The following is a 25,648-nucleotide window of genomic DNA, read 5'->3' as shown; positions in this document are numbered from 1 at the left end:
TCACTCTCTCCTGCTGGAGGGATGACTCACTGTCATGTGTGAAAGGCTGCCAGGTCTTGCTTACATGCTCAAACAAGCATGGGTTGTCTGTGTTAGCCGTACATTACCTCAGAAGAAGCAGACACTTTACGCTGAGAAAGCAGCCCTCAAAAGGACTCTGCTGACTAAAGGAGCTGAACTTCAAGGTATTTCTCAATCCTTTCTGGGAAATTCAAGGTTATTGTTAGATTACCACAGAAAACTTCGACCCAAAGCCATGGCTGAGGGCTTGGCTGACGATCACAGTGTTTTAAAACCAGGACTCACTAGGACCATCAGATTTTACCCAGGTAATTCCTGCAGAGTGAGCCACACAGCATGTTGTAGGTGCAGACAGAAGTAACTGAGGCCATGCCTGGTCCAGAGCTGCCTTTTGTCCAAGGAAAATTATGTGCCAAAAGCAGTCACTTGTTGCTCACTATTTCATGGCAAGAAAGTAGCCCCATGGGGCTGCTCCTCTTAAGGAGACTGTGAGGAACTTGCCTTGAATCTGGAGAGGGGTGAAGAGCATGTTGAACATCATCTCTCAGTCTGAGTAGTTCCTCGACTGCTTTTGAGCAACACCAGTAGCTGCTCAGTGCTTGCTGCTCTCTGCAGTGACATAGACCTTGTAGGTAAGTGACAGTGCACAGAAACCTTGTTTGCATCCAGGAGCTTTGCTGCCTATGTGAGTGCATGCTCCACCTTCTAGTCTTCTCCTGCTATCCCGGGCCCACCACAGGCCAAGTGTGGAGCTCCACTAAAGCTCTGCCCCAGGCAGTGCAGGGACTGTTCACAAATCCCAGTTATTAGCACATTCCACAGTCTAAATCGCCCTGCAGGACTGATGTGGCAAAGCATGCCTTTTCCTCATGCTCTTTCTAAGGCCCCATACAATGCCCATTTGCTTGCCACAACAAAGCAAGGGGCTTTTCCAAGGACCAGTGTACTGGGATGTCAATCCACAGATCAGAGATGGCACCATGTCACAGCTGGAGAGCCAAAGCTGCAGCTATCCTTTAGCATATGGATGTCTCCTAGTGCAGGAACTGAAAGGTTTCTCCCAAGACCAAGAGAAGGAAGCTGTGCTGTAGCCTCCCTGAGCTCCAGCTATGAGCCAATGTCTTGCTGCATCGTTTGGTAGGGAAACCGTGCTGCTGCAGGGCAATGATACAACAATTGCCTCTTGCATGTTTGGCCAGGTATGCACCATCCAGGAGTCACCCATGCAGCCAGGAAAGACAGCTGCACGTGCTTTGGCCCAGCCAGGCTCTCAGAAAACCTGCAACTAAAGCACCGTCTTAAGGTCTCATCAGTATTTTTCAGACAATATGAGCACTAACCTGCCTGCCCAAAATGAATGTAAAACCTAGAAATGTTAATTTTTAACAAAGAGTGTACCATTCCATGTCATATATATGAGGAAGATATAGCGGTTTCACACACAGTTCTGAATATATATTTTATATTTCTTCTCCTGTGGGAGAGAATATGTGTTTTCCATCCCACAAAATTTCTAAGATGTTATTTTTAAATATTTTTGCTCTGTGCCACAACAGATGTCTAATGAAAAGCTTGAGAGAGAAACTGCAGGCCACAACAGCCTCATCCAATGGTAAAAGGACTCACCTGACACATGGAGAACAAGCCTAGGCCACCATGCTATTTAGGCATTAATATAACATGTGCCAGTCTAAGTGAAGAGACTAAATAATAGCTGTGAATCTACAGTCTGTCTCAGTAAGGCAGTGCAGGGCCATGCCACATAAGTGATCCAGTCACAGGACTATTGGTTGCTCCAGAAGACATAAATTTCTCATCAAAATTGTGGCATAAAATTTCATCCTTTTAAAAATGGAACTACACACTGCAAAGGAAAATTGTATTATTTTTATCCAGCAAAGAGATATTTTGCTGAAATCCTTCCAAACCAGCACTAACATGTCAAATTTTTCCTTTTAACAATGACGAAAATATTATCCCTCTGTTTTTCTTCCACTGTTTAGTCATCCATTATTTTTTAATTGATTCTTATTGACTATGACAAAGTCAAGATTTCATCCAAAATTTTCCTCCTGATGCTAATGATTAGCATGTACAGCAAGTCTTATAGGTAAAATGACACCACTTCTTGCCATTAATTCATTTTGTTTCAAGACACTGACATGCCAGCTGCATATTTTAAGTTTAAACATCTAAGATCTGCTTTCCCAATATTGTAAAATCAATTATTAAATATATATATACAAATAATTTAAAAGATAAAATTAAATTAAGACCTGGTAGGTATTTTAAATAACAACATTTCTATTTGCTATACTTATTTCACAATAAGTCATAAATTAGGCTAGCTACAGCCAAGAAAAGATGAGCGATGATGGAAATAAAAAAAAAAAAGTAAACACAATATGTTAAAGATTCTAGAGTAACTTCCTTCAAAAGCAAAATTTCAGCAGCTTTTAGACTGTAGTAAGTCATATATTCTGGTTGCTTTGCTACCCCTTTAAAGAAAGAGGGCTGACATTAAAATTAGTAATAATATTAATCTGCAGGTGTCAAAGCTTCACAAAAATAAGTCAGTAAAATACCCTTGTCAGAAATGGTGCAATGAAGGCATTAAGATGGAGGACAAATTGTTAGTGACAGAACCAGGAATTAACAGTTGAGGTCTCCAGTCACCCAGTCCAGGCCCATGTGTGCTAAACCACCCCACCTCTGACAAATGAGCCAGGCTTCTTAAGCTGAAATTTCAAAGTGATTTATTTAGCAGTGTGAAACCATGCCACTCCACACAGACACCACTTCTGCTAATTGCTCTGATTACAATCAGCTTCTGCCATTGCTCTTGAGAGCACCGTGCTCTGTCTACTCAGCCTGTTTTGGGGGCTTCTCAAAGGTGGAAAACTGAGGTCACTTGTCCAGATGGAGAAATCACTCCTTGTTCTTCCTTGTTTTTGTTCTTCGTCTTCTTCCTTCTTCTCCACTGTCCCACCAGTCATGCTCACTAAAGACTTTAACTCACTACAGTGAGCTCCAATGATGCCCACCCTGTTAGAAAACATCATCTTAATCTGCTTGACACAATGAAGCAAAGGAGAACAGGAGAAAGAGGAACGGATTTGTAATGTTTCCTGGGTAAATCTGCAAGGAACCTTGCCTCCTTTAGGACTGGATATCTGTTCTCCCCTGGGAAAAACAAATAACCATGCTTATACCCTCAGCACCTTGCACACTGCATCATGTTTCATGAATGAATCATGACAGGGAAAAAAAATAAACATCCCATTTTGATTTTGAGAGGTTTTGATTATTTCTGTTCAAATCTATGTTAAAACATATTTCCTTTCCCCAGAAAACTTCTGAGTTTTAACAAAGCACTACGATGGCTGCTTTGCCACCAGTTAACCAAGAGTACTACCTCTGCAAGTTTCAAGCTCTTTCAGGTCTCTCAGGACATACACTCGTGTTCCTCTCTAACTCCTGTGTAGACCAAATCCTCAGTCCAATGGCCCCTCTCCTGGGGAGGAAGAGCTAGCTGTCCAACACCCTTCCTCATAGCACTACCAAATCTATTTATGCAGAGAAATAGCCTCTTACTTGGCAGTTAACAATTTGGAGAAGTCTGGCAGGCAGCCACGCGTGCAAGACTGAGGGTCTCTCCCCCAACAGTAGTGGTTCTGGGAGAGGTATTGAGCACTCTCCTTTGGCAAGGGCAGCAGTGTGCTGAGCACTGGCGAGCGCTGATGAACCATGTAGTTTATGGAAGGATGCTTGGCATGGACTTTTCTTGAAAGAAGACAAATGAAGGTGTTATCATGTCAGTATATTCAGACAGGGCAGGTTCCCTAAGGATTCACCAGTGTGTCAAATGTATACCTCAGATATGGCAATCGCACTGTATCTGCAGCAGCAGTCCTGTCTCCTGCCTTCTGCAAGTCAGCATTGTTCATGTATCTTAAGGCGGGATTGAATATGTCGGAGAAAAGAAGCCTGCCAATTTCTTCCTGGATCACTTGGAAGTGCTTCCGTCTGAACACAAGCCAAGCCACATAGCTGCAGAAGTTGTAGAAGCCCTAAATGGAAAACACAGTTCCCCTTTTCACTGGGAAAAGGCCCAGAGTCCCACTGCATCCCAGAGTTCAGGTTGGCATGACTCCACTAAAATGCCAGCAACCATTTGTCATCAAAATCTACCATGCATGCATCAGTGAAGTTTCGAATGGACTGACTTTTTAAAGGTAGGCAGACAGATGAGGCTAGAGACAGAGTCAGCTCAGATGGATTTCATTGTGCTCAACTCTCACCAATTTGGCTTAGTCTTGCTGATAGAAACTAAGGAGACAACGTGAGATCACCACTCAGTTTCCCTCAATAATCAATGGAAAGAGACCAATGGGATGAATCATTCTGTGGGGGTTCCTATCACATACATCTGTCTCAAGAGGCAACGATTCACCCTCTGGCTGAGCTTCTCTTTTCTGCAATGGCTGTCAAAGCAGCCGTAGGGCATGGTCTGACTGGACAGCTATTGTTTGGGCAGCTGCAGGTAGACAAGATGATCCCCACCCTGAATGACAGCATTATGATCACAGAAAATATTACTACCAAATGTGAACTCATCACATCTCACCTCCACATGTCTGCTTGATGATTAAAAAAACAAAATACAGCTTTTCACTCCTATTTAATATTTGTGATCCCTGGCATAAGCTGAAGCAACCCCTAATAAATCCAATCTCTGCCGAGTCTGTTCTTGAAAAGATGGCATCGCTGGAACTGCTGTTTGTTTGTGGAATTTAATCCACAGTTCCCCTTCTTCAAGGAAAGGCTTCTCAATTTATAAAGTATAATTCTGGCCCAGCTGTTTTGTATTAATTTGCTGAAGCCCTCCTACATAGTGAGTCTCATAAATGGCTGATGGAGCTGTATGTTGCAGGCCAGAAGAGCTTATTGGCCTCTAGAAATGTCACCAAGGGCAATGGAAGTGAAAGAAGGCTGTGAAATTTCTTACCTACAGAGATGAAACTACGAGGCCAATGATGAGAAGAAACCTATAGACCAGACCACCCAGAGGGACCTCAGGCTGTGGTGGGAACTGCCTGGGGTCCAAGAACCAGAGAGGGACTGAAACTCCTTGGCTGAGGGCTCCAAGGGAAAAACACTTGGACCAAAGGGCAAAGACATGGTATATTACAGGGACATCGAGGCCCTAGAGGTAAAATTTTATTCTAGGTACTCTGCCCTAAAAGTAAAGTACTGAGGGAACTAAAAAGGAAAGGAGCATTTGGATGTGCAGTGGAAGGACCTGCTCTGGGCTGACACTCAGTCACACTCTCAATTTATCTTTGTCTTTCTTACCTCAAAGAAGTGCCGGTCTTTCTGCAATGACGTTTTTCTCCTAAGGCAGTGAACAAGAGCACAAAATTAATAGCAGCAGTTGTCCTTTCAGTTCTCTGAACAGAGCATTGAGTATGACTCATGGGGCTATGCCCAGCTGGCATTTCACCAGGGCAATAAAGTTGCTGCTGGTAGATCCTCGTTACTAATATGCAGAGATCCACTGTCCAAGGGAAAGGCAGCACTTCTTCATTGCCTCAGGAGAAAATGCAAAATATTGTATGGCTCAGTTAATTAAATCTGACAGAGAACAAAGCTGGATGTGATGAGCAGGCGAGGCTCCCCTGCTATGCTATCTAGACTGAGCTCTCTGCATGGGCCTTTCAAAAGTGGTCAGCGCTGATCTAACCCAGTTCCCACTGGAGTCAATAAAAACTCTTCCTGACATCACTGGAAGAGCAACGAGCAGAGTTACCAAGGGCACAAAGCCAGGCCAGTGCTGAGACAATAAACTCAAAAACCAGGAAGGAGATGCTGCTGATGTATCTCCAAGAAGAAATGTAAAACATGCCCAAGAATGACAAAGGTCCTTTGTTAAAGAAGCAGCAATTTGCCCAGTGGAAGCCTGAGAGACGCTCTCACCACGCACTGGAGCCCGGGGATTCTCACACAAAGCCAAATGACTGAGGATCATGGAAACAGCCATTAAAGCAGAGGGTGATGCACACATCCCAGCAGCCAATCAGTGCTCCTGGAGTTGGCACAACTCACCCTCATGGACATGAAAGCAGATTTTCCTTGCTAGCCTATAGGTCCCCGAGATCTGTCTCGGTCCTGCCAGGAAAGCCTGTCTCCTCATCAAGTCACTGGCTCCTGACATGTCCCTTATCTTCCTGATAACATCAAGTGTTCCACACATCTAGGGTATCCCCAGCAACCATCACCCCAGAAACATCAATGTAGAGCAGACCATGAAGATAATACCTTTCAGCCCTACAGGTCTATCTACCATCTTCCGACTTTTATTTATTGATATTTTTGATCAAGATGACGATGTATCTTCCTACCTGGCTCCCACCAGCCATTAACCTGCTGACACTTCACATATTGTGCAAGGGAAAAGAAGCCTGACTCTGCAAGCATGGCATGGCCGTTTGCCAAAGCAGAACTCCCAGAACAACTCTGATGCTTTTGATTCCTTATAAATTCTGGTAAAGCACAATATTCTGTCTTTAGAATACCAGACTGGAGAAACCTAAAGTAACCCCAGCTTCTTAAACCTAAATGTGAAACCCAGCTTCAACTTTTAACATTACACAGCTTGTGCAGAGAAACCTATGTGGGGGTCAGCACCAGAAAAAAAAAATGCTAATAGAGTCAAATAAGGCCTGGAGTCTACACCCTTCTTTTTCCTAGTGCTTTCTTCCATCAGGTGAGGTACTAAGCTAAGAGACTTGCTTGAAGTAAAGTTTCCTAAAATAAGTGTTGAACTAGGAGGCACCTCCCATGTCTAGGGCACAGTTGCTCATTATCTAGGAAAATACAGAAAGGGTCAGGAAAACATCCAACTTGCAACAAGATTCAGGATGGGACTCGTAAGAAATGTGAATGAGTGAGCAAAGAGCATCATGCTTTCTAGAAATATAGTCACACCGATTTCTCAGAGCTGTCAGAGGGGTGAGATGAGTTCATGCAAAAAAGAGGAGGACAGTACAGCCAAGGGCAGACGGTGCAGTAAGCATGGGGTTTGGATGCAGGGTGGTAGTGACTTCAGACATCTACAAGAACTACTGTTGTGCATAGGGTCCCATGGGGAAGAAATGCTTCCTGTGCCATTTAGCAGCTCCCTCCACCGCAGCCGTGGCTCTAATTGCCCATGGATCAAGCCAGCTTCAAGGATCAGTAAGGGCTGGCTCGACTGTGTTTGTGCCATGGATGCATGCAGCTTTGGGAACACGCTGTATTTTTCCCATTATGACAAATGCCCATAAGGAAACTGGCACCATAAAAAAGGTTGCACAACCCCCATCAACATAAAAGGAGAAAGCCAGACACACCTATTCCTTCCTCAGCGTTGGAGGCACAAAAAGACTAATGCTAACATATACAAATAACAGGTCTGGAGGAACTCTCTCAAATTCCAGTCTGGGATAGTATCAAGATGGGATTTGAATGCTGCATTTTACAAGTCATGTAAATTGTTAAGATGAAGATGTTCTCCACCTAAGCCTCCCTTTTTAAATTTTCAGAGAAAACCTTTACATAAAATATCTGAAAATTCATATGAACACAGAGACATTTGGCAGATCTGGAAGGGAAAGCAGTTTACCAACATAGTATAAGATTTCCTTAAAATGTTGCTATGGTGAATTAGAGTGAAAAGCAAAAGCTTCAACACCATAATGAACCCATAGTTGGTTTATAGGAAAATATAGTAAAACTGGGGGTGGTACATTATCAATAGTTTCTCAGCTTTTAAATCTCAACATATTTCAGGTTAAAAAAAAAACCTCATCAAAAGTAACCCTCATCACAGATTCCATTTTGATGAAGGACCTTTCCAATCCAAAACATGTGTGCTCGAAAACTTCCTAACCATTTTTTATAATTAAGAATGTTAGTCAGTTCTGTCCCTTAGCTCTTTTTTTTGGCAGTTCACATAATGGTCTGGGAGGATCCAGATAACATTTAAGGCTAAACTGAGTCAGCCTGGAAAAGATTATATTTATATAATTGCATTATGGTATGGGAAGTGCCATACATTATAACATGCTCAGCATTAGCCTAACTCTGAAGTTAGTGTAGTCAGCTACCACCACCCTGCTATGAGTAACTCAGTGAGGTCTCGCTTTATACAGCACCTTACATCATGAAGGCTTTAAGACAAAGCACTTTTCTAGCCTTTGTGTTTTCACAGCCTGGACACTGACATCCCAACCCACTGCCAGCATCTTAACCCTCACTGTGATGGAAATATTAAAGAACGCAGTTTCTTCTCTCAGCTCTCTGCTCTCACTCCCATGCCGCTGGGTTTTTGACAGTAGACCTTTTCCTTGCCTCAGTCCTGCACATTCCCATCCACCAGACAATAGGAGTGAGTGAAGAGGCAGGAGAGCTAACTACCTGGGCATACGACAGGCTGCTTTATCCAGATGCATCCAGTTCTTGGAGTCAAGTTACTTTCTGCAGTAAGTTCCTCCAACTGAGTCTCATAAGTGCAGACATTAGGGCCACCCAACAGAAATAATGAAATGTTGTCATGACCCTCCCTGTCCAACCAGTGAGAAGGTTATGCAGGAATCTGTGAGCAAGGATTTGGCACAGAAGGCTGCTCCCAGGAGTGCCTGGTGAAATGCCGATGTGCAAGGATGCAGAGGGAACACATCCTTAATTCTCAGGGTCCAGCAGCTTGCGGGATGGGGCACACTAAAATGAAATGCTGGGACAGCAATTTCAGCTCCCCTTTGACTCCATTATTTCACAGGTTACCTTCTCCTCTTGATTAGAAGGAAACTCCGGTTTCCCCATCCCAGCCAGGAGCAAGGCTGCCCACAGCCATGTTGCAGGACTGCAGGTGAATATTTGTGGCTCCTCTGGGGGACTGTCAGCAGTTTCACACCAACTGACTGAAAAAGTTTGCCTGAAACTGCTCTGAGAATAACCCATGGGACTGGGGTGCCAGGTGGGGACTGCCAGACCCTTTCTGCTGCCAGGGGAAGGAAACATTGTGCAGGAATATACATGGCTGAGGAAAGAGTCCCTAGCACTAGCACAGTTTGTGATCTCTCTGTCACTATGTTCTCCTTCCACTAACCATTTTTTGTGGTGCTTAGTTACTAACCAGGGTTAAACCACAACTTCATCTCCTGTTAGAACTACCTTGTTCTTGTCCTCATCATTCCCTTGCTTTTTCTGCCTTTTCAAACACCCTTCCATCCTCTCCTGTCTTCTTCAGTTTCTTTTTTAATTCCCACTATGTGTTTCTCTCCCCTTTCAGTTCATCGCTGGGACCATCGCATTTAAAGAACAGTTGGTCTCCACCACTCTGTAAACACCATGCACCATCTTCCCTGCTCACAGATAGGAGCCCTACACCTCCAATGCTCAAGCACAACCTCTTCTTGTCTCTACTCCCTTCACTTGCTGCCCTTCAGGAACATGGTCTCCTTCACTTGCTAGACTAGTCTTACGCTATCTCATGTTTGGCATAAGAGGAAATTTATGCAGAGATCAGTGGCAACCAGCAGGTACATAACCATTTGCTCTCAAGATTAAGCAAGTGGAAGTGGCAGGGTAAGATCCAGGGCTCACTTTCATGCTGAACCCATCGAAGTTTCCCATTCAGTATATCTAGCAAGGCTTCTGCATACCAGGGACAGAGCTTTCCAGTTCGGTATCCAGAGCTCTGCTGCAACTCGTTGTGGTCAGATCAGTTGGTAACAGCTCACCAGAAACACTTTTGGAGTTGTTAGTTAACAGGTAGAGCTGCAGGGAGATCAGGACACTTCTCCATCTCATGGTCCTGCATCCCTCTGTGACTCCTTGGCTCACAGGACATTTGTTACCCTGGGCATTCATTTATGTCACTCAGCAGGGCCTTGGCCCTGGGCTGCTGTGGTCCTTGACAGAGTGAGTATCCCCAGAAGGGAAAGCTTTGCTTGGCTTACTTTCCACCAGGAGGGCGGTGCTGCTGTGCCATGCCTCGTTCAAAGATAAGGTTCGAGTACGCCTTGGCAAGGTGTATCCTGGCCACCGCTAACCTTGCCAACACATTGTCCATTTCTTTATTCTCTAAAAATATCACAGTCCTGTTTAAAACAGAAAGGGAAAAAAGTTTTCAGTGAAGTTGCTCTGGACAGAAGGGATGCTAGAAAGAGTGACTGTTCCTGAGAAGTAAGCGTGGTTTTCTGACACATAACCCGACACGCTGTGTGACGCTGCGGCCAGGGGACCCTTCACAGCGAGGCCGGGCTCAGTGCTTTCAGCACATCTTGGCAACGCCGGTGGGGCCACAAGGCCTGGGGCACCACAGGGCCGGGGCCACTGCCCCAGCCAGCCTCTCTTGCCCCACACAACTTATAAGCTGCATGCCCACAGCCCGTCAGGTTGCCGCCTTTGATCCTGCGTAGCTTATGAACCCTTTTTGCAGCCTGCATAAAAGTCCTGGAGGTGCACTGAGCTCCCTCGGGGCGCAGGCTCTGTCAGCGGTGGCCTGGGGCACTGGGCCTGGCTCCGGCAGAGGCAGCCCTCGCTTCTCTTCAAAAAGACTGCCTCTAAACAGGAACGGCTGACACCGCAAGCCTGTATTTTAAACCAATTCAGATCAAACACGGAGGAAATGCCAAATCAAAGAGCTTTCTATTTCTTCCGCTTCCCCTGTAATCTGCCCGGCTGTCTGCGGGGCCTGGGAGCACTGCCGGCCTAAAAGTTACCAGCCTCCTTTCACGCTCCGGAGAGTTGGGGTTTTATCTGTCCTACCCCTGATGGCCTCCAGCTCGAAAGCTTCCTACACAACCCACTTTAATAAATTAAGACAATTACTTTGGGCTCCTCAAGGATAATTGCTAATAAAACTCAGCAGATTTTCCTCAAAAGACATGAAAGGGTTGGAAGCAGAAACAGACAGAAACTAAAGGGGAAAGAAAACACAGGACAGAATTAATAGCCCTTGTTCCATTCATGTCTCATCCACCACTGCTGAGATTTTGTTCTTAGAGTCACATATTTCAGAGGCGAATACTCCCAAGCTGTCTCTGGTGGGGGAATGCCGCATGCCCACTGCTTTGGAAAATGGGTCAGTTGCTTTTGAAGTTAGTTACAAGATTTTCCTGAACCTACAAGAAGCCAGAAAAGCCTCAGGCTTGGATTTACAAAGAATCGGGACAGCATCAACAAAAGATAAACTCACAAGAAGTTAAAGATATCCAGATTCATCCTGAGTTTCTCTGACAGCAGCCCTTTAGTCCTTTAATGTTTAATGCACAGAAGCAATGGTTCCTGAAGCCAGGACGGTCTCAGACGTTCTCTTGAGGCACCATGGACACTGATACTTCTACACAGTCTACATTCAAGACAGCTGAGGAGCTACTCAGACCATCAGGCCTGGCTCCCTGTGGACAAGAGTGGTCCCAACAGATGAGTTGGGCATCTCTCACAGGCAGCCCAAATGGCAGGAACTGCAAAACACACCAGGAAGAACCAGTGATGTTTTCTGTGTTACTGGGTTATCATACACGGTCTACAAGAAGAGCAGCTCAAGGACTGCACAGCCTTCGGATGTGTCTGTCATATAGGAACGTCAGGCTGAAAGAGGACTAGGCGGCTCACCAAGCCCTGTCTCCAAGTAATCTGTCAGTTTAACTGGGAGAAAATTAGAGGTGTGACTAATGAGAAACATGACATGGTACCAGCATGTCTTGCCTTCAGTCTGTCTCTACTTGTGGCATATCACCAGTACTATACAGGAAAGCAAAAAAGTCTCTGAAACGAAATTATATCTTGGAGGAAGGGGGAGGGAGTTTTCTTCCTGAGCAGACCACTAGCAAGATCCCTGAGCATGGGATTTATGTGGGATAGATATAAGAAAACGAATGGCCATGCAATCTTCTTTCACATTCTCTCAAATACATTAGCATATCACAAACACGGGGATTCTCATCACAAGTGTAATTTTATGTCATTATGATTCTATTATGTAGTTATAAAATCTCTTTCACAAGCTCATGGAGCTCCACCTCCAGAGAAAAAGTAGTTTTCTTACTTGTCCTCACTACTTCCTAGTGGAAGACCATTCCAGAACTTTACTCCATAGGAGGAAAAAGACAGACCCTGCTACATTTGTTTTGAAATATAGCATGTACCAAGTTTGGAATTAGACCAGGTGGATAACAGAGAAAATAGGAAGTCTTGAACAGGGAAAGAAGATGCAATTATCAGAAAGCTCTTCCCACTGTGACTAATATCTCCCTGTTCCTCCAAGTCAGCTAACATGCTAAAACTATTAAGGATTAATTTCAACATTAAATAGGACCTAAAATTGCCTTTTGTAATTATATTTTCCTTCCTTGTATTTATACTTCATTAGATCAATATCCTGAATTCCTGTAAGTGTCTCTTCTTTAAGCCTCTCTGCATTACTCTGCCTGCAGGTAATCCTGAAAAGCAAGCCACTTCCCTTCAGGGGAGGTAATGAATCTAAATAAAACAGTATTGTAGAAGTGAGAGTCAGTATATGTTTCCCACCGAAAGGCAGGAGTCACTTTGGGAGCACAGCGTGTCAGAACGCAGTGAAAAGTGTCTCCCGCCAGGGTTTATCCAGTGTCATAGCTGATACCTACTAATTAGAGCCCCTTGATCCACGAAACATAACCCTCTATTGCAATAGGTCCAAACTCCTCTTAGTTTCAGTCTGTTTCTGTATTTGCCACATGAGTAGATGATATGAGCCATTTTGACATGCCACGGAATGACTTCCTTCTCCTTTGCCAGCCAAGAGCAAGGGGATCATTTTGTAAATTGTAGCCCAGAGCACCTCAAATGAATCTATGACCTTTGTGTATGAAACTACACTGATAGGTTTATTTATTTATTAATTATTCCTCTCACAATGAGAGAAACGCCTGGCAATCTCTGGATATAGAACAAATCAGTTCCTTAAGGCCAGCAATCCTCCAACAGTCTTTTCTTCAACCCAGACAAATCAGCCCCTCTTTATGTCAAGGCTTCATGAATTATGAAGTAAGTAATCATTTGGTGTTTTAAGAAGATGGTCAATGACTTCTCAGAGACTATTACAGACTCCAGAAAATCACTGAAGCTTCTTGCAATCACGGTTTGTAATACTGCAGTGCTTTTTCCCAAGGCATATAACTTTCTAACACAGCAGCTCCTAAACTGGCATCCCCACTTCACTCTGCAAGGTAGAAAGTGTGGTCACACATGCTTGCTTGGGAACTGCTTTCCTAGCATATATTCCTCATGCTGTAACATGTTTCTAGCATCTCAGAGTCATCTGAACCTGCTCTACAAAGTATTTAGAAACGGAGTCTTAAAGCAATGTGACCCACAACACAAATTAACACCCATCAGACTTGGCTGCGACTATTTGGTGCTCTCTCTGTGATGTGAGCAGAAATGACTGGATGCTAATGTTATTACCAGGAAATGGCACTAAGGGATGGTAATTTGATTCGGGACACTCACACAGATTTTGTGTTGGTGGTAGTAGTACTGATTTATTCAAATTGCAGCATTACCTTGAGGAGCCAAATTATTTGGTGACCCCATTGCAGCAGGACTGGATCCAGCCACCATCTTGAAAGGGAGACTATGGTGATGCCATGCCATGTGAACAGCAGCACACGCCTCTCAGGGCAAGGCTGGGGCAATGTGGGGTTCAAACCCTCCCAGAAAATCTATCTCTCTACAGAGCCAGGGGAGCCTGTGTTCCAGAGAGCACAGAGGGCAAGGGGACAGGGCATATAAATGGTGAGACCAAGGGCTTTTTCTCCTTACTATTCCATATATAGACCGGGCCAATATAGCACGCAGTCCTTGCTCATATTCTCAGATTCTGACACAAAAGACTGTCCTGTGATTCCAGACCCCTAAAGTCTTGTACTCACGAAATCAAGGATCTGCGTTTCTTTTCCAGGGCAATTTTTTCCAGGTAAAAAGATAGGTAGAAGAGCAGGGCCATGAGGAACTCATCTAGTTTCTCATTCCTAAATGGAAGGTAGAAAGGTCACTGTGAAGTCTGCAGATTTGCAGATACAGACACCTCTAGACCATTATGAAAAAGAACAAAGTCTCTGCTCAAGGGCCTGCATTATACCAAATATTAGCTATATGGCTGAGACCTATTCGTAGCAAGCACTCCACCCCACACCAAGACTTTGAAGGCTTTTAGAGAATTACTAACAGAGTCCAATCAACACTCTGAAGAGTGGATTGAATTGGATATTACCACACATACTTCCAAGAAGCATGTTTTCTGCACTGAACATACTGAAAGAGTGGCATTCACACTCAAAGGAAAACGGGGACAACTCAGACACCTCTCCCCTTCTGAAAGAACAGTATGGCTGAGGCTCAACAAGATCTACAGATACATTCCTAATTCAAAGGCAATCCAGCCACTGTACAGCCCTGGTGATCTCAGGGATATGCCTCTGAGATAAAATGCTCTGCCTGCTGCCTCCCCGCCTTTAGCCTGTAGAGAAGTCATGCTGGTAAGTGACTGCAGCAAATAATGAGCCCTGTAGCTCTGACAGGAACAGCAGCAGCACAGGAAGGCAGCCCAGACTCCCAGTCGTGTTAGTACTCCTGGTGCATGTAGTGTTGCAGCTGCGCTGGCTAACAAGGAATTTAACTTAGGGTAAGATGGATAACAGCCTTCAGATATTTAGGCCCAAGTTCTTGGCTTCCTTTGCTAACAGAGTGGAAGGCTTTCAAACAGGTGATAGGATTATTTCTCTGCACATGTCAAGGACGAAATGCATTTGGTGTTATTTCCCATTGAACCCCCCCAGATGAGAGATTTTAAACCTCTGATATTTCATATTCTACTTCTCATACATCCTGGTCCCTCCGCTACCGGCTACACACACATAATTCGTGAAACAAACTCTAAATTACATACCTCATAACTGCTGCAAATGACAGCATGTGATGTGACTCCTTTGCTTCTTTCAAAAGCAAAGCAGCACCTGAAAAGATAGAGAGGAGAAAAACAATATTTCCTTAAAAAAAATGCTAGTATTAGTAGAAATGGCTTTCTAACTTGTATGGCAATACCTTGCTGTTACAAAATACCAGCAATTACTCACATTTTACATCATCCAACGTCACATATTCATGTTCTACTCCCTTGGACAGCCTACACAAATTTTCTTCTTTGTCAGCTAGACTTCTTTCAGGGAGCGTTGCACTGCAATCATCTTGGAAGATGCTAGTGGTTGACCAATACATAACATTTAAGGGCACAGCGTTAATTCCAGTCTGAGAACATTGAGATTTTCTACCTGGTATGTACTCTCTTCATTGCACTCAGTTTCAAAGGGACAGGCAGTGAAATGTGTTTGGCAGGTATCCTGAACTAACTTTCAACTGTTTTAACCACAAAACAGGCTGGAGATGTTGCAAGAAATAGGACATTTCACCTCTAAGGTTGCGTCTGAAGTTGCTCTTTTAGTTGCTAATATAATAAATTGTGACTATATTATTTAGATCAAAGAGGTTTTAAGTAATGAATGAAAGTCAGCTAGACCATGTTGTGAATATATAAAATTAATAATAATAATAGTAATAATAATCTTTGAAGTGCCTTACACAGATGAATTAATTACCTCACAATACTCTTTAGGGTAGATGAGAATTATTACCTCGTTCTAAGCGATCTGGAAACAGCAACAAAGATGCTGAATGACTTTACCAAAGTCATGCCAGGCTAGTGCCTGAGCTAGCATTCAACACTGGGCATGTCTGGCTCTGTTTTTACGCTCAGACCACTCATCCACCCTGTTGAAATGACAGCTGGCTTCCTGTTCCACGTGTTTTGTTCAGACATGATCCTCAGACAATGGATGAATATTCCCACCGGAATGATCTTGTTTCTTTTTGAGCTAGGCTAGTCAAATTGAAATACCTCTTTAATGTCTTGACACGTATTTCCTTCAAGTGAGCATTTTTTCCTTTCTTAAGGTTTTCCTCAGCTGCTGGTTTGGAGCTGAAATACAGAGTACAAACATGCAGTAGTATGAATTACTAACAGCAGTGCAAAGAGGTCAACATCCCACGATACAAAGGCATATCTATTTTGGCCTCTAAGATTGTGGTGAGGCCCACGTGAGACATTATTTTCAATAACAGAGAACCAAAGAGTAAAGGAGCTTCCCTGCGCCCTCCTGCTCCATCTTCTGCCACCACACGCACTGCACCACATAAACCCTTCAAGCAATCAGTGTCTCAAGTGGCTTTAGGAAGATTTTAAATGTAAACTGCTCAGTTCCAGAGCTTTTCTTTGGGATCACAGAGGGCAGAGACAGGCAGAGGTCAGTGGGGAGCTCACTCCTCTCCCTGGAGAGCCTCTGGGCAGAGTCAGCAGCGTTCCCAAACCCAGCGGAGAAGTTGGCCGAAGCTGCTGAGACACAGACCATGAAAGGTGCGTGCAGAAGCTGCATGGCCAGGGGAAAGGTGAGCAGCCTGGCTCCACCATGACAAAGGCTTGGAAAATGCCTGGCAGGGCAGGAGGCAACAGCAGGGAGTGTGTGACTGACCCACAGCTGCCACGCTCCACCGTGCTCCCTGCCCTGTACAGAAGAGAGTGGGGGGGATACAGCTTGGATGTTGGGGTTTTCTGCCACAATAGTTTAAATGATAAAGTCTTAATCCACAATTACACTGAAATTCAAAGCACAGTTACATGCATTTTGACCCCCGCAGAGCTGTGGTTTCCCTAAAGGTTTCCAGTCCTCCAGTGCTCACCATTGCACAGGGTCATACGTAACACCAGCAACAGAGAGCACTGGTCTGTGGACCTCCACCTACAGACACCTGGGATGGCATTTGGCCCTCACATCCAGCACTGCTGCTCCAGTGCAGGGTGCACATTGCTGACACGTGGCAGGATGCGCCACACGCTTTTAGCCATCCCTCTGTGGTGGCTTCAGCTTGAGAGCAGTGTGGAGTATATGAATATTTCAGATTCTCTCCATTAACATGATGGGATTAATGCCACAGAGCAACTGTTAAGGAGCTCCAGTCTCAATCAAAAATAAAAAGTAATTTAAATAAAAACTGTTCCACAGTTGATGTTCAGGCAAAACAGTATTAGACTCTGACTTTACCTTACCTGGAACTGCTGTATCAAGGCCTAAGCCTACATAATTTGAACCTAAGCACCATTCTTTTACCTTGCAAATTCAAGTGTGTTGGTATCATCTTTCCAGTACCACACGCCCAGAGTTAGTTTTATCGTCTGCAAGAGAACAGCATATAGAGCACATGTCATAAATCTATGCTCAATTTCTCAGCCCAACAAAGTATTTATAATGCAAGCACTGTGCATAAAGGCTACTTTCTATCTTTCCTTAGTCTGCTTTTCACCTAGATGTTTTTTGTGTATGAGTTATTTGAAAAGTTCTATGAGATTATAAATTGCCAGCATAAGAAAGAAAAACATGTATCTGCCCTTTTTTATGTCTTTCAGGTTATGAATAAATAATGGAAAGTTTGATAAGGAACATTAGTTCTTTGATTGCCAGTGAATCAATAAAGGCTGAGAAATCAAATGGAGCCATGCATTAAACAACACATTGCTTTTATTTGGGTTTTTTTTAATAATATTTATGTAAATGTAGAGACTACGTATCAAAAGAAAATAAATCTTTGTTTAAAAATGCATGTTATGCACTTCCATTATATTCTGAGACCTTTAAATAAAAACCAGATAGACCTTCCAGGGGACACTGGGCAAAACTACTAGTAACAGCATTTTACGGTATCTATATATTTTTTTAAAATCCGTATGAAAAAAAAATCCCCTGTAAATAAATCAGACCTATTAGTCCTTTCTTAATTAACAAGAGAGACTTACAAACCCTTAACTATTATTTGCAGGTCATTTTTAAAGCAAAATTACTTATTGCTGAAATCCTTCTGCCTACAAATTTAAACCGAGTTAAACTTTCAGGCTTTCTGTGACTTTTTGCCAGGTACCATTCAGCCAGCCAGCCACAAGGCTCTCACAGACTCTTGCTCAACCTAATTTGGCAGTAGAGCACTGGGTACAGGACAGCAGAATAATTTCATGTCAGCAGCCACCAACCCACGCGATGGTTAGACCAGAAATTAATATTAGGAAACCATGGCTCTAATCCTTTGACAAAAAGTGGTTATTTCAACTTGTCCTTTCTAGTCCAGCTTTCTAATACTGGTTTACAACTCTCAGAAGAAAAAGGCCATGCAAATGCTATGCCTTCATATTACACACAAGGGATTATGAACCATGAAAGGAAAATAGAAAAGGTGGTAGCATGGCAGAACGAGGCCTACCAAGGCATCACAGGATGGAGAAAATTACACTCCTGTGTCTTCAAAATACATCTCAGCTGCTTCTTGCTAATACAAATGGCTGAATGACTGTCCCTGCCCTGCCCTGCCCACCCCATGGGGCCTCCTGTGGCCCCAGCATCTGCTGCAGAGGCCAATATAAACAGCAGCAACACGATGGAGCCAGGAAAGGTGAGGAGACTCACAGTGAGCATGGTGCTTGCCTGGGACACGGCCAGGAACAAAGGGGCTAGGGCAGGCACTGTTTACGGCAGTGTCCCGGTGACAGCCTGCTGTCCCCTGGGAACCGCAGATTCCAGCACACAAATTCCCCTCCAGCCTGTGCTGCATGGTCTGTGTTCTCTGCTCCTTCCCAGCTCCCCTAAGAGGCTTCCCTGGGTAACATCTTAGTCCAAACAGGGAAACTGAGTGTTTTCCAGGCAATAACATCTCCACAGCTGCTCATTTAGGCTGATGGTGTTCTTCAGCGTCGGGAGCTGCAGAGGTGTCCCTGGTTACTGGCAGCAGCGAAGGCAGCTGCACCCAGTCCCTCTGTCACGGGCACTGATGTCTGTACAACACTCTGAATGTTGAACATACTTTAGCTTGGGACTTACAAGATTTAAAAGTATATCTATCAGGTCATAAGTCTCCTGTGACGTGACCTAGTTCCCTAAGCGAGCAATCAGCTCGAGATTTGCAAGTTGCCCCTGAAAATAATTCCTGTATGTTAAGGCAGATCACTTAAGGGCATGATTTTGAGGGAGGAATTTTGACCCTTGGGATATTGTGAAGCATTATTTTTTGCAAGCAGAAAATCTCTCATACCGGTCAATCACAGTGGATCACTGTCATATATAACTCGTACTGCTTAGATCACACCCAAAATTGGTACAAGTTATACTGTCAAAAGAACTTTTTGCCAACAGAAGTCAAGTCCCTATGAAGGGTGAGGCTTCACGTTACAGCTACGCCTAATAGCTAGTTGTTGAAGGAAGAGGTATTCTCGCTCCCATCAGAGTTTTCCCATCATTTACCTTTGTGTTGACTCTTCTCTGTCCCCACAGCAAGGCGGTTCCCTAAACTGTCAAAAACAGTAACCCAGCAAAAATAAATGAGAAGCTTTCTGTCGAGTTAGCATTTATACATCAGTTCATGGTGGAGTCAGAGAAGGGTCAGAGGAGAAGCAGATCAAAGAAAAGGGGACAAGGGGAGGACCAAATCTCTCAATAGGTCAGGTCATCTATAAGGTGAAAACCAGCCAGAATCTAGGAAAATTTTGCTAGTACAGCTGCACCAGGCCAGCAGGTACTTTGAAGAGACCTAAAAGCTTTAGACAGGTCAGTTCAGTAAGACAGGAACATTTCCTATGCTTTTGGATCTTAAAGATGGTGTCACTCATTTTTGCAGTAGTTCCTAATTAGGGAAAATACTCCTGAAAGCAACACTGAGATGTTCATGACCACATGGAAGAATGCATGGACAATACAATGTGGGGAAGGAAAATTTCCATAAAACAGACTGCCCCTGACTTCCTCCCATTTCCGTAGCCTCCCAAACACTTTTCTCCTGTAGGTACTCTGTAAAGGTTTATGCATGCAAACAAAATCAGTCCATGGATAGCTAAGCAAGAACCTCAAATCATCCTGAAAATTCAGCTCAGGCTCTGTTCTCTACAGTCTGGGTTTTTTTTGGTGTTTTTTTTTTTTTTTTTACGATCATATTGTGTACGTTGTGTTTCCAGTTGCTATTGCAGGCTGCCAAGTACATATGCATGACTTGGCAGCCAAGTTACATATTTAAGAGGATGAGAGAAGCAGGTTTGGGAACGACCTCAAATCTCACCCACGGCAGCCAGGCAGCACTGTAGAAATAGGCTCCGTATCAGGGGGAAAGTGGGAGGCATGGAACTGAGGGCTCATCGACTCATTTTTATAGAGTGGGGATGTCATCAGCCTCAGGAGACCATCGTCCCATCTTGGCTCCAGTAAAAGCCATGCCAAAAGAACTGGGAAAAGTAAAGGACGTGTTGCAGATAGCCAGGGCCACCCGTGTGAGCGTTCATGGTGCTGGAGGCAGGGGAGACAAGCCTTCGGCTGTACTAGAGTTGGGAGCAAATTGGCACAAAAAACCCAGAAGAAAGATGGGGACAAAGTAAGAGTGACAACTACCTACAGGGAGAACAACTGTGAATGTAAAGACTGGGACTGAGAGCTAGAGAAAGAGCTGGCTAAGCAGGCAGGGAAGGCCTGGGAATGAGTGCAGCAGACAGGTACCTATGGGAAAATTAAGAAAATCTGGAAGTGATTTGTGGAAAGTGGGACAGAATTGGCTCTGGCCAAGCACGGGGACCAGGACAGACAACAGTGTAAGGGGGAACCCTGAGACTAACTGAGCTACCAGAGCAGGAGACCTGGGATGCTCAGATGCATCACTGTACTACCCTTTACCAAGTGCTTGCTGGAGGAGATCAGCTCAGCCCAGGTGTTTCATGAGCTGTGGGTGCAGAGGTGAGCAACAAACATCCCACCTGTGCTGATGGCTCAAATAGGTACCAGTCTGGAAAAAAAAATTAAAAGCCTGGCATTGTGTAGCAAAGGAGATTAGTGTCTGTTGGATCCCTGCTTCAGCTGTTGCAAGAGTTGGAAGCTGTAAAATGAGCGAACCAGAAGATTACAAGAAGTGAAATTAAGGTGTAATGGTTGAAGCAGTTGAAGGCTACATGGGAAACTGATTTCCATATGGGCTTCAGTCACAGAATGCCAGGCAAATCACCCCAACCCGCATTTAACCCTAATGACCATTATTTGCGTGCTCTTTGCTCTCTGAGCCAACCGCCTGGCTTCATGGAAGTCTGAAATGCAGGACTAGGTACCACAGCTGTGACCAAACCCAATAGGAACTCTACTTCGAACAGCCCAAGAAGTATATAATACAAATCTGTCTGAAAAAACCAGTCCCTTGGCATTTCCAGTAGAAGACCCCATATAGACAGATGGCCCTTGGCTTTTGGTGTTTTGTTTTATCACCTTCTCTCTGTGGGAATTCTACATATCTTAGGGATGAAAACTAAATGTTTAATGTTGTGAAGCACTCAAGATGTGATGGTGATGAGATCCACAGACAACATCCTAACGGATAATTCTTCTCCAGAGCAGGGGCTGGACAGCACACAGTAAATAAGGTGTATGTTGAACTAGGAAATATTACTTTCCTAGAGTACATGCGGCCCATTGTGTGCACTAACTGAGGCAGGTGCCCTACAAAAGAAAAAAACTTTTAAAACCCTGTTACTGTGTAATTAAAAACTGGGTTATGATGCATAAGTACAAAGAAAGAAGAAATAGGCTTGCTCTGATGGTCATAATTCTGAACAAGTGGCCTCGCAGCCTTATTAACCTTCTTTTAATGATGTCTCTTGTGGTGTTTGTCTGTCCATGTGTGTCCCAGTAGCTGAGAACACTCAACAGTACGCATATGTATCCATTCTTTAGGTATATCTAATGTTTAATTCAGATATCCCACCCAGAAAATAAACACATGCATAAACTCAACAAAAATATCCCTAACTTGCCATCCAGTCATTCACCTTTTCTGCCTCGTTTCTTCTTGCTGTGTCAAGTCTCTGAGGTCCATACCCACCGTATTAATTTCCTCCTCTCTTCCCAGGGGCAGTTAAATGTCATCCCTGGTTTCTCTGGGAATATTAGACTCTGTGTGTGCGCACTACTGTTTGTATTAGACACACAAGTACCGAATTCAATTTCACTGTAGCTAATACTTAGTCCATGACTATGCCATTTACCTGCCAAGTTCTTCTGCCTGCTCATTAAAAACAGGATCATGCTATATGAATGGAATACATAATATCCTTAGGCACAATACTATGAGCACTAATGTGGTTTTTCACTTCAGACCTGTGCAAAAATTGAAGCTCCTAATTCTTTGTTTTCAGCAATTTTCACTGTTTTCACCTGTTAACACTGCTGCATTTCAGTCCCATCCCTTGGATCATCCAAAGCAAAGGGCAGTCAGGTAGTTGCTCTGCAACTGCTGGAGAGATACCATGGCCCCTCACATCCTCATCTTCCTGGGACACCGGCACCAGCCTGGCCCTAGATTCAGAGCCCTGTGGCCTGGCTACCTGCCATGTTCAGTGGCAACTACATCCACAGAGGCAAAGTAGCAAAAGGCATTTGATAGGCAAAGACAGAATCAGCTACTGAGCCCAGACCGAAGGTCTAAGGGAAATCAGGAGGCAACAATTGCCCAGCACCGCTTACGGGAACACAGGCTGCTTTTGGAAAGCCAGAAAAACCAGCTGCACATTCTTTTACTGAAATCCTCGTGCAATTACTCCCTCTGCGTGGTTTTATCAGATGAGATTATTGAACATTAGCAGTTGTCAGCTATTTTCATGCAGCTAGGCATTTGCCTTGTGCTGCTAGCAATCAACCTTTTGTTATTACCATGCCTCTAACAGGAATAAGTACTTAAATGTACCCCATACTCAATAGGTATTTTCAAAAATATTATTTTGATTCTGTGTCTGAGATGCTCAGAAATCTATGGAGCTTAACAAAAATGACATAGCCTAGTTTCTAATTCTTCTGTAGGATATAATAACCATCTCCCTGCTATAGAATTAGGGGAAAAAAAAAGAAGTTTAATATAGATGTACTATAGACAAGATCATCTCTGTTCAATTCTGTGAGCTTTGAAGGTAATCATTGCAGAAGACTTTATTTTTAGGTTTCAGTTTATTACAGAGACTTTTTAGCTTAGTTTTTGCCACCTGTAGTGACAGGGATAGTACTAAGGACTTGCTAGCATCAGTTGTCTTTAACCGGGCTGTGTCAGTAGGTTTGCAAACACGTTGTGAATGAGGTCTGCAGCAGGAAAATAAGGAGTCTGCCAAATGGGAAATAAATGTGGTTTTGAAAGAAATATGTTTACATTTTTAGACACAGCCTGGCAAAAAGATATGGTGCTTTCAGCTATGACATGTGATTGCTAGACTGTCAGTTCAACCGTAGAGCAGCTCTTAGAAGGATTGATAGTTAAAAAATACTTCATGATGCTTGTCAGTGAATAGCAAGGCAACCAAGACCCCTAAAACCATGGGCTTTTCTATAGAAATACATAGCATTAACACTTCTGGAAGTGTTTTTGTCTCCTTAATTCCCTTCAAAATAGATTTTTAACTGCAATCATTCACAGCAGTGACTGTTGAACTGCTCCAACAGATAAGGCATAGGTGCTGCTAACTGCTACCTAAGCACCACCAAGAATGACCTCATGCTTCTTGGTCCAGGGTGCAACAGTGATCTGTCAGCTTATGCACAGGCCAACACACAAATACCAGTTCCTGAATGGTGAGAGAGAGTACCTTTAGCGATGGAAGACAAACAAAAATTTCCTATATTGCTCTTGATTTTCCTTAAAAGAAAGACTACCAAAACATGTTGGCTCTTAGAGGGCGATTTATCCCCTGTCTAAAATTCCTGGCTGGTGCTGTTACTGGGATGACAAGAGGAACCAGCTTGTCTGTGTCTCCACCCTACTGATGCAGGAGAGAGTAAAGGCAAATGGGTCATGCAAGGGTGGATCAGGGGTTTTAAATACTGCTGTTTCATATGTGGAAAAGAAATATGTTGTTGCATCTGGAAATGCTGGCCTGCCCAACTGTATCATCACCACGCTGCTGCAAGCAAAATCTCCTCTAAAGGCAGGTCTGTGCTACAGGCTTCTGCCTGCATAAATATGAGGATGAGAGCGGCGGAGAGATGTGATACCTGACCCACATAGGTGTGCTAGAGAAGCTTTACTAGCATAACTTGTTTTGCTAAGGGGCAGGGAGGGGTGATAACTTTCCTGTGATGAACAACTACAGACAAAATTTTGCTGCTGTAAGAGCATCCACATGCTTTAATATCACAGGATTCCCATGTGCCAAGGTACCGTGACCCTGACGCAGGCAGGGATCAGACCACCGTGCGCTTTCTAAAGGGACATTGTAAGGGAAACTCAGGCCAGGCATAGGACAAAGGAGAAGAAACATGGAATGCCTTTTAAATAAGTAGAGCTTGAAATGCAATTACATTGCAACGCACTGACAAGACTGGAAAAAGGAACTTTAAGAATGCATGCTGGGTGTAAGTGCGTGCTTTTTAATGTGGTGCCTTGCATTTAACATGAGCGCCAAGAATGGAAATGCGAATTCCCTCAACATTTTTCCCTTTTCTTCCTCTTCCTCGTATGTATCTGTGGGAATAGCTCGCAATGGGGAAGACAAAATTTATGGTGCAGTCCCGAGATGCCACATCTTCAGAGCTGTCTCCCCTTGGCTGCACCCCACCGTGCCCCAAACATCCCAGGAGAACCTTTCAAATAAATGACAGGCAGCTCGCAAGAGAAAGGCTGCCCAGCCTGCAGGGCTCTACACAGTGTCTCCAGAGAGATAAAAGGAAGGCTGCCAGGATGTATTCATTCCTGTCTTTAAGATGGTATCACAAGGGGATGAGCAGGACTGCAGCCTGTCTTCTAAGTCCTCTGTGCAGAACTTCAAACAGACGCTCCGGAGGCGGCAGGGCACGGGGCTGACTCACCCGGCCGGCTGGGTGGACGCAGCCTGTCCAAGCACATCTCAGCTTTCCAGCTCCTGAGTGGGTTGCCCTCAGACAGCTCTCCTGTCCTCAGCTCCCTCTGAGGGCTCTCACATGGTGCGTTATTTTAGTAATGCTTTCGGCTTTGTCTTTTTTTTTCCTGCAAAGCATGATGGCAAATTGCAGGACGACCTGCGTTGCACATAGGAGTGGTCGCTTGGCATCGCTACACACCTGGCTGCACCGTGAGAGAGATGCTGAGGCACTAAAGCGTTTTAATTTGGGAGATTAAATTCTCCAGTATTAATGCTACGGGTGTTCCTCTATATAAAATCATACCATCCATATAAACTCGATCAGCAAACCTAAGGAGCCATCAAAAGTTAACACTGTAGGTACACAAGTGCTATGAAGTTATAACCACTTTATATCCTTCCTGCGGGCTTGGTCTTTCGCAAAGCCCTGTTTAAGAATGAGCAAAGTTCAGAAACCCAGGCCCAGGATTTTGACAGAAGGAGGTGGCTTTCCCTCTGAGTCAGGACAGCACAACGGATGAGAGACGCTGAGCGTGGAAGCAATGAAACTGCAGATTTTAGACAAGATTATTTTCCTAGCTTTGCCAAATTCTTTTGAAATGT

General features: G+C 44.1%; 1 protein-coding gene across 1 annotated transcript; it reads right to left on the bottom strand.

The window, feature by feature from the left end:
• Window positions 1-2,825: 2,825 nt before the first annotated feature.
• Window positions 2,826-17,422, bottom strand: PPP1R36 (protein phosphatase 1, regulatory subunit 36). The gene is given in 10 exon segments (XM_010081392.1): window positions 2,826-3,066; window positions 3,616-3,804; window positions 3,895-4,091; window positions 5,377-5,416; window positions 10,023-10,163; window positions 13,980-14,078; window positions 14,996-15,062; window positions 15,183-15,304; window positions 16,001-16,081; window positions 17,268-17,422. Coding segments are annotated over 10 exon segments (1,332 nt in total).
• Between the last annotated feature and the right edge of the window lie 8,226 nt (window positions 17,423-25,648).

The sequence above is a fragment of the Pterocles gutturalis genome, unplaced genomic scaffold, assembly GCF_000699245.1.
Source record: "Pterocles gutturalis isolate BGI_N339 unplaced genomic scaffold, ASM69924v1 scaffold23004, whole genome shotgun sequence".
Classification (NCBI taxonomy): domain Eukaryota; kingdom Metazoa; phylum Chordata; class Aves; order Pterocliformes; family Pteroclidae; genus Pterocles; species Pterocles gutturalis.
This window is presented reverse-complemented; position numbering and strand designations above follow the sequence as displayed.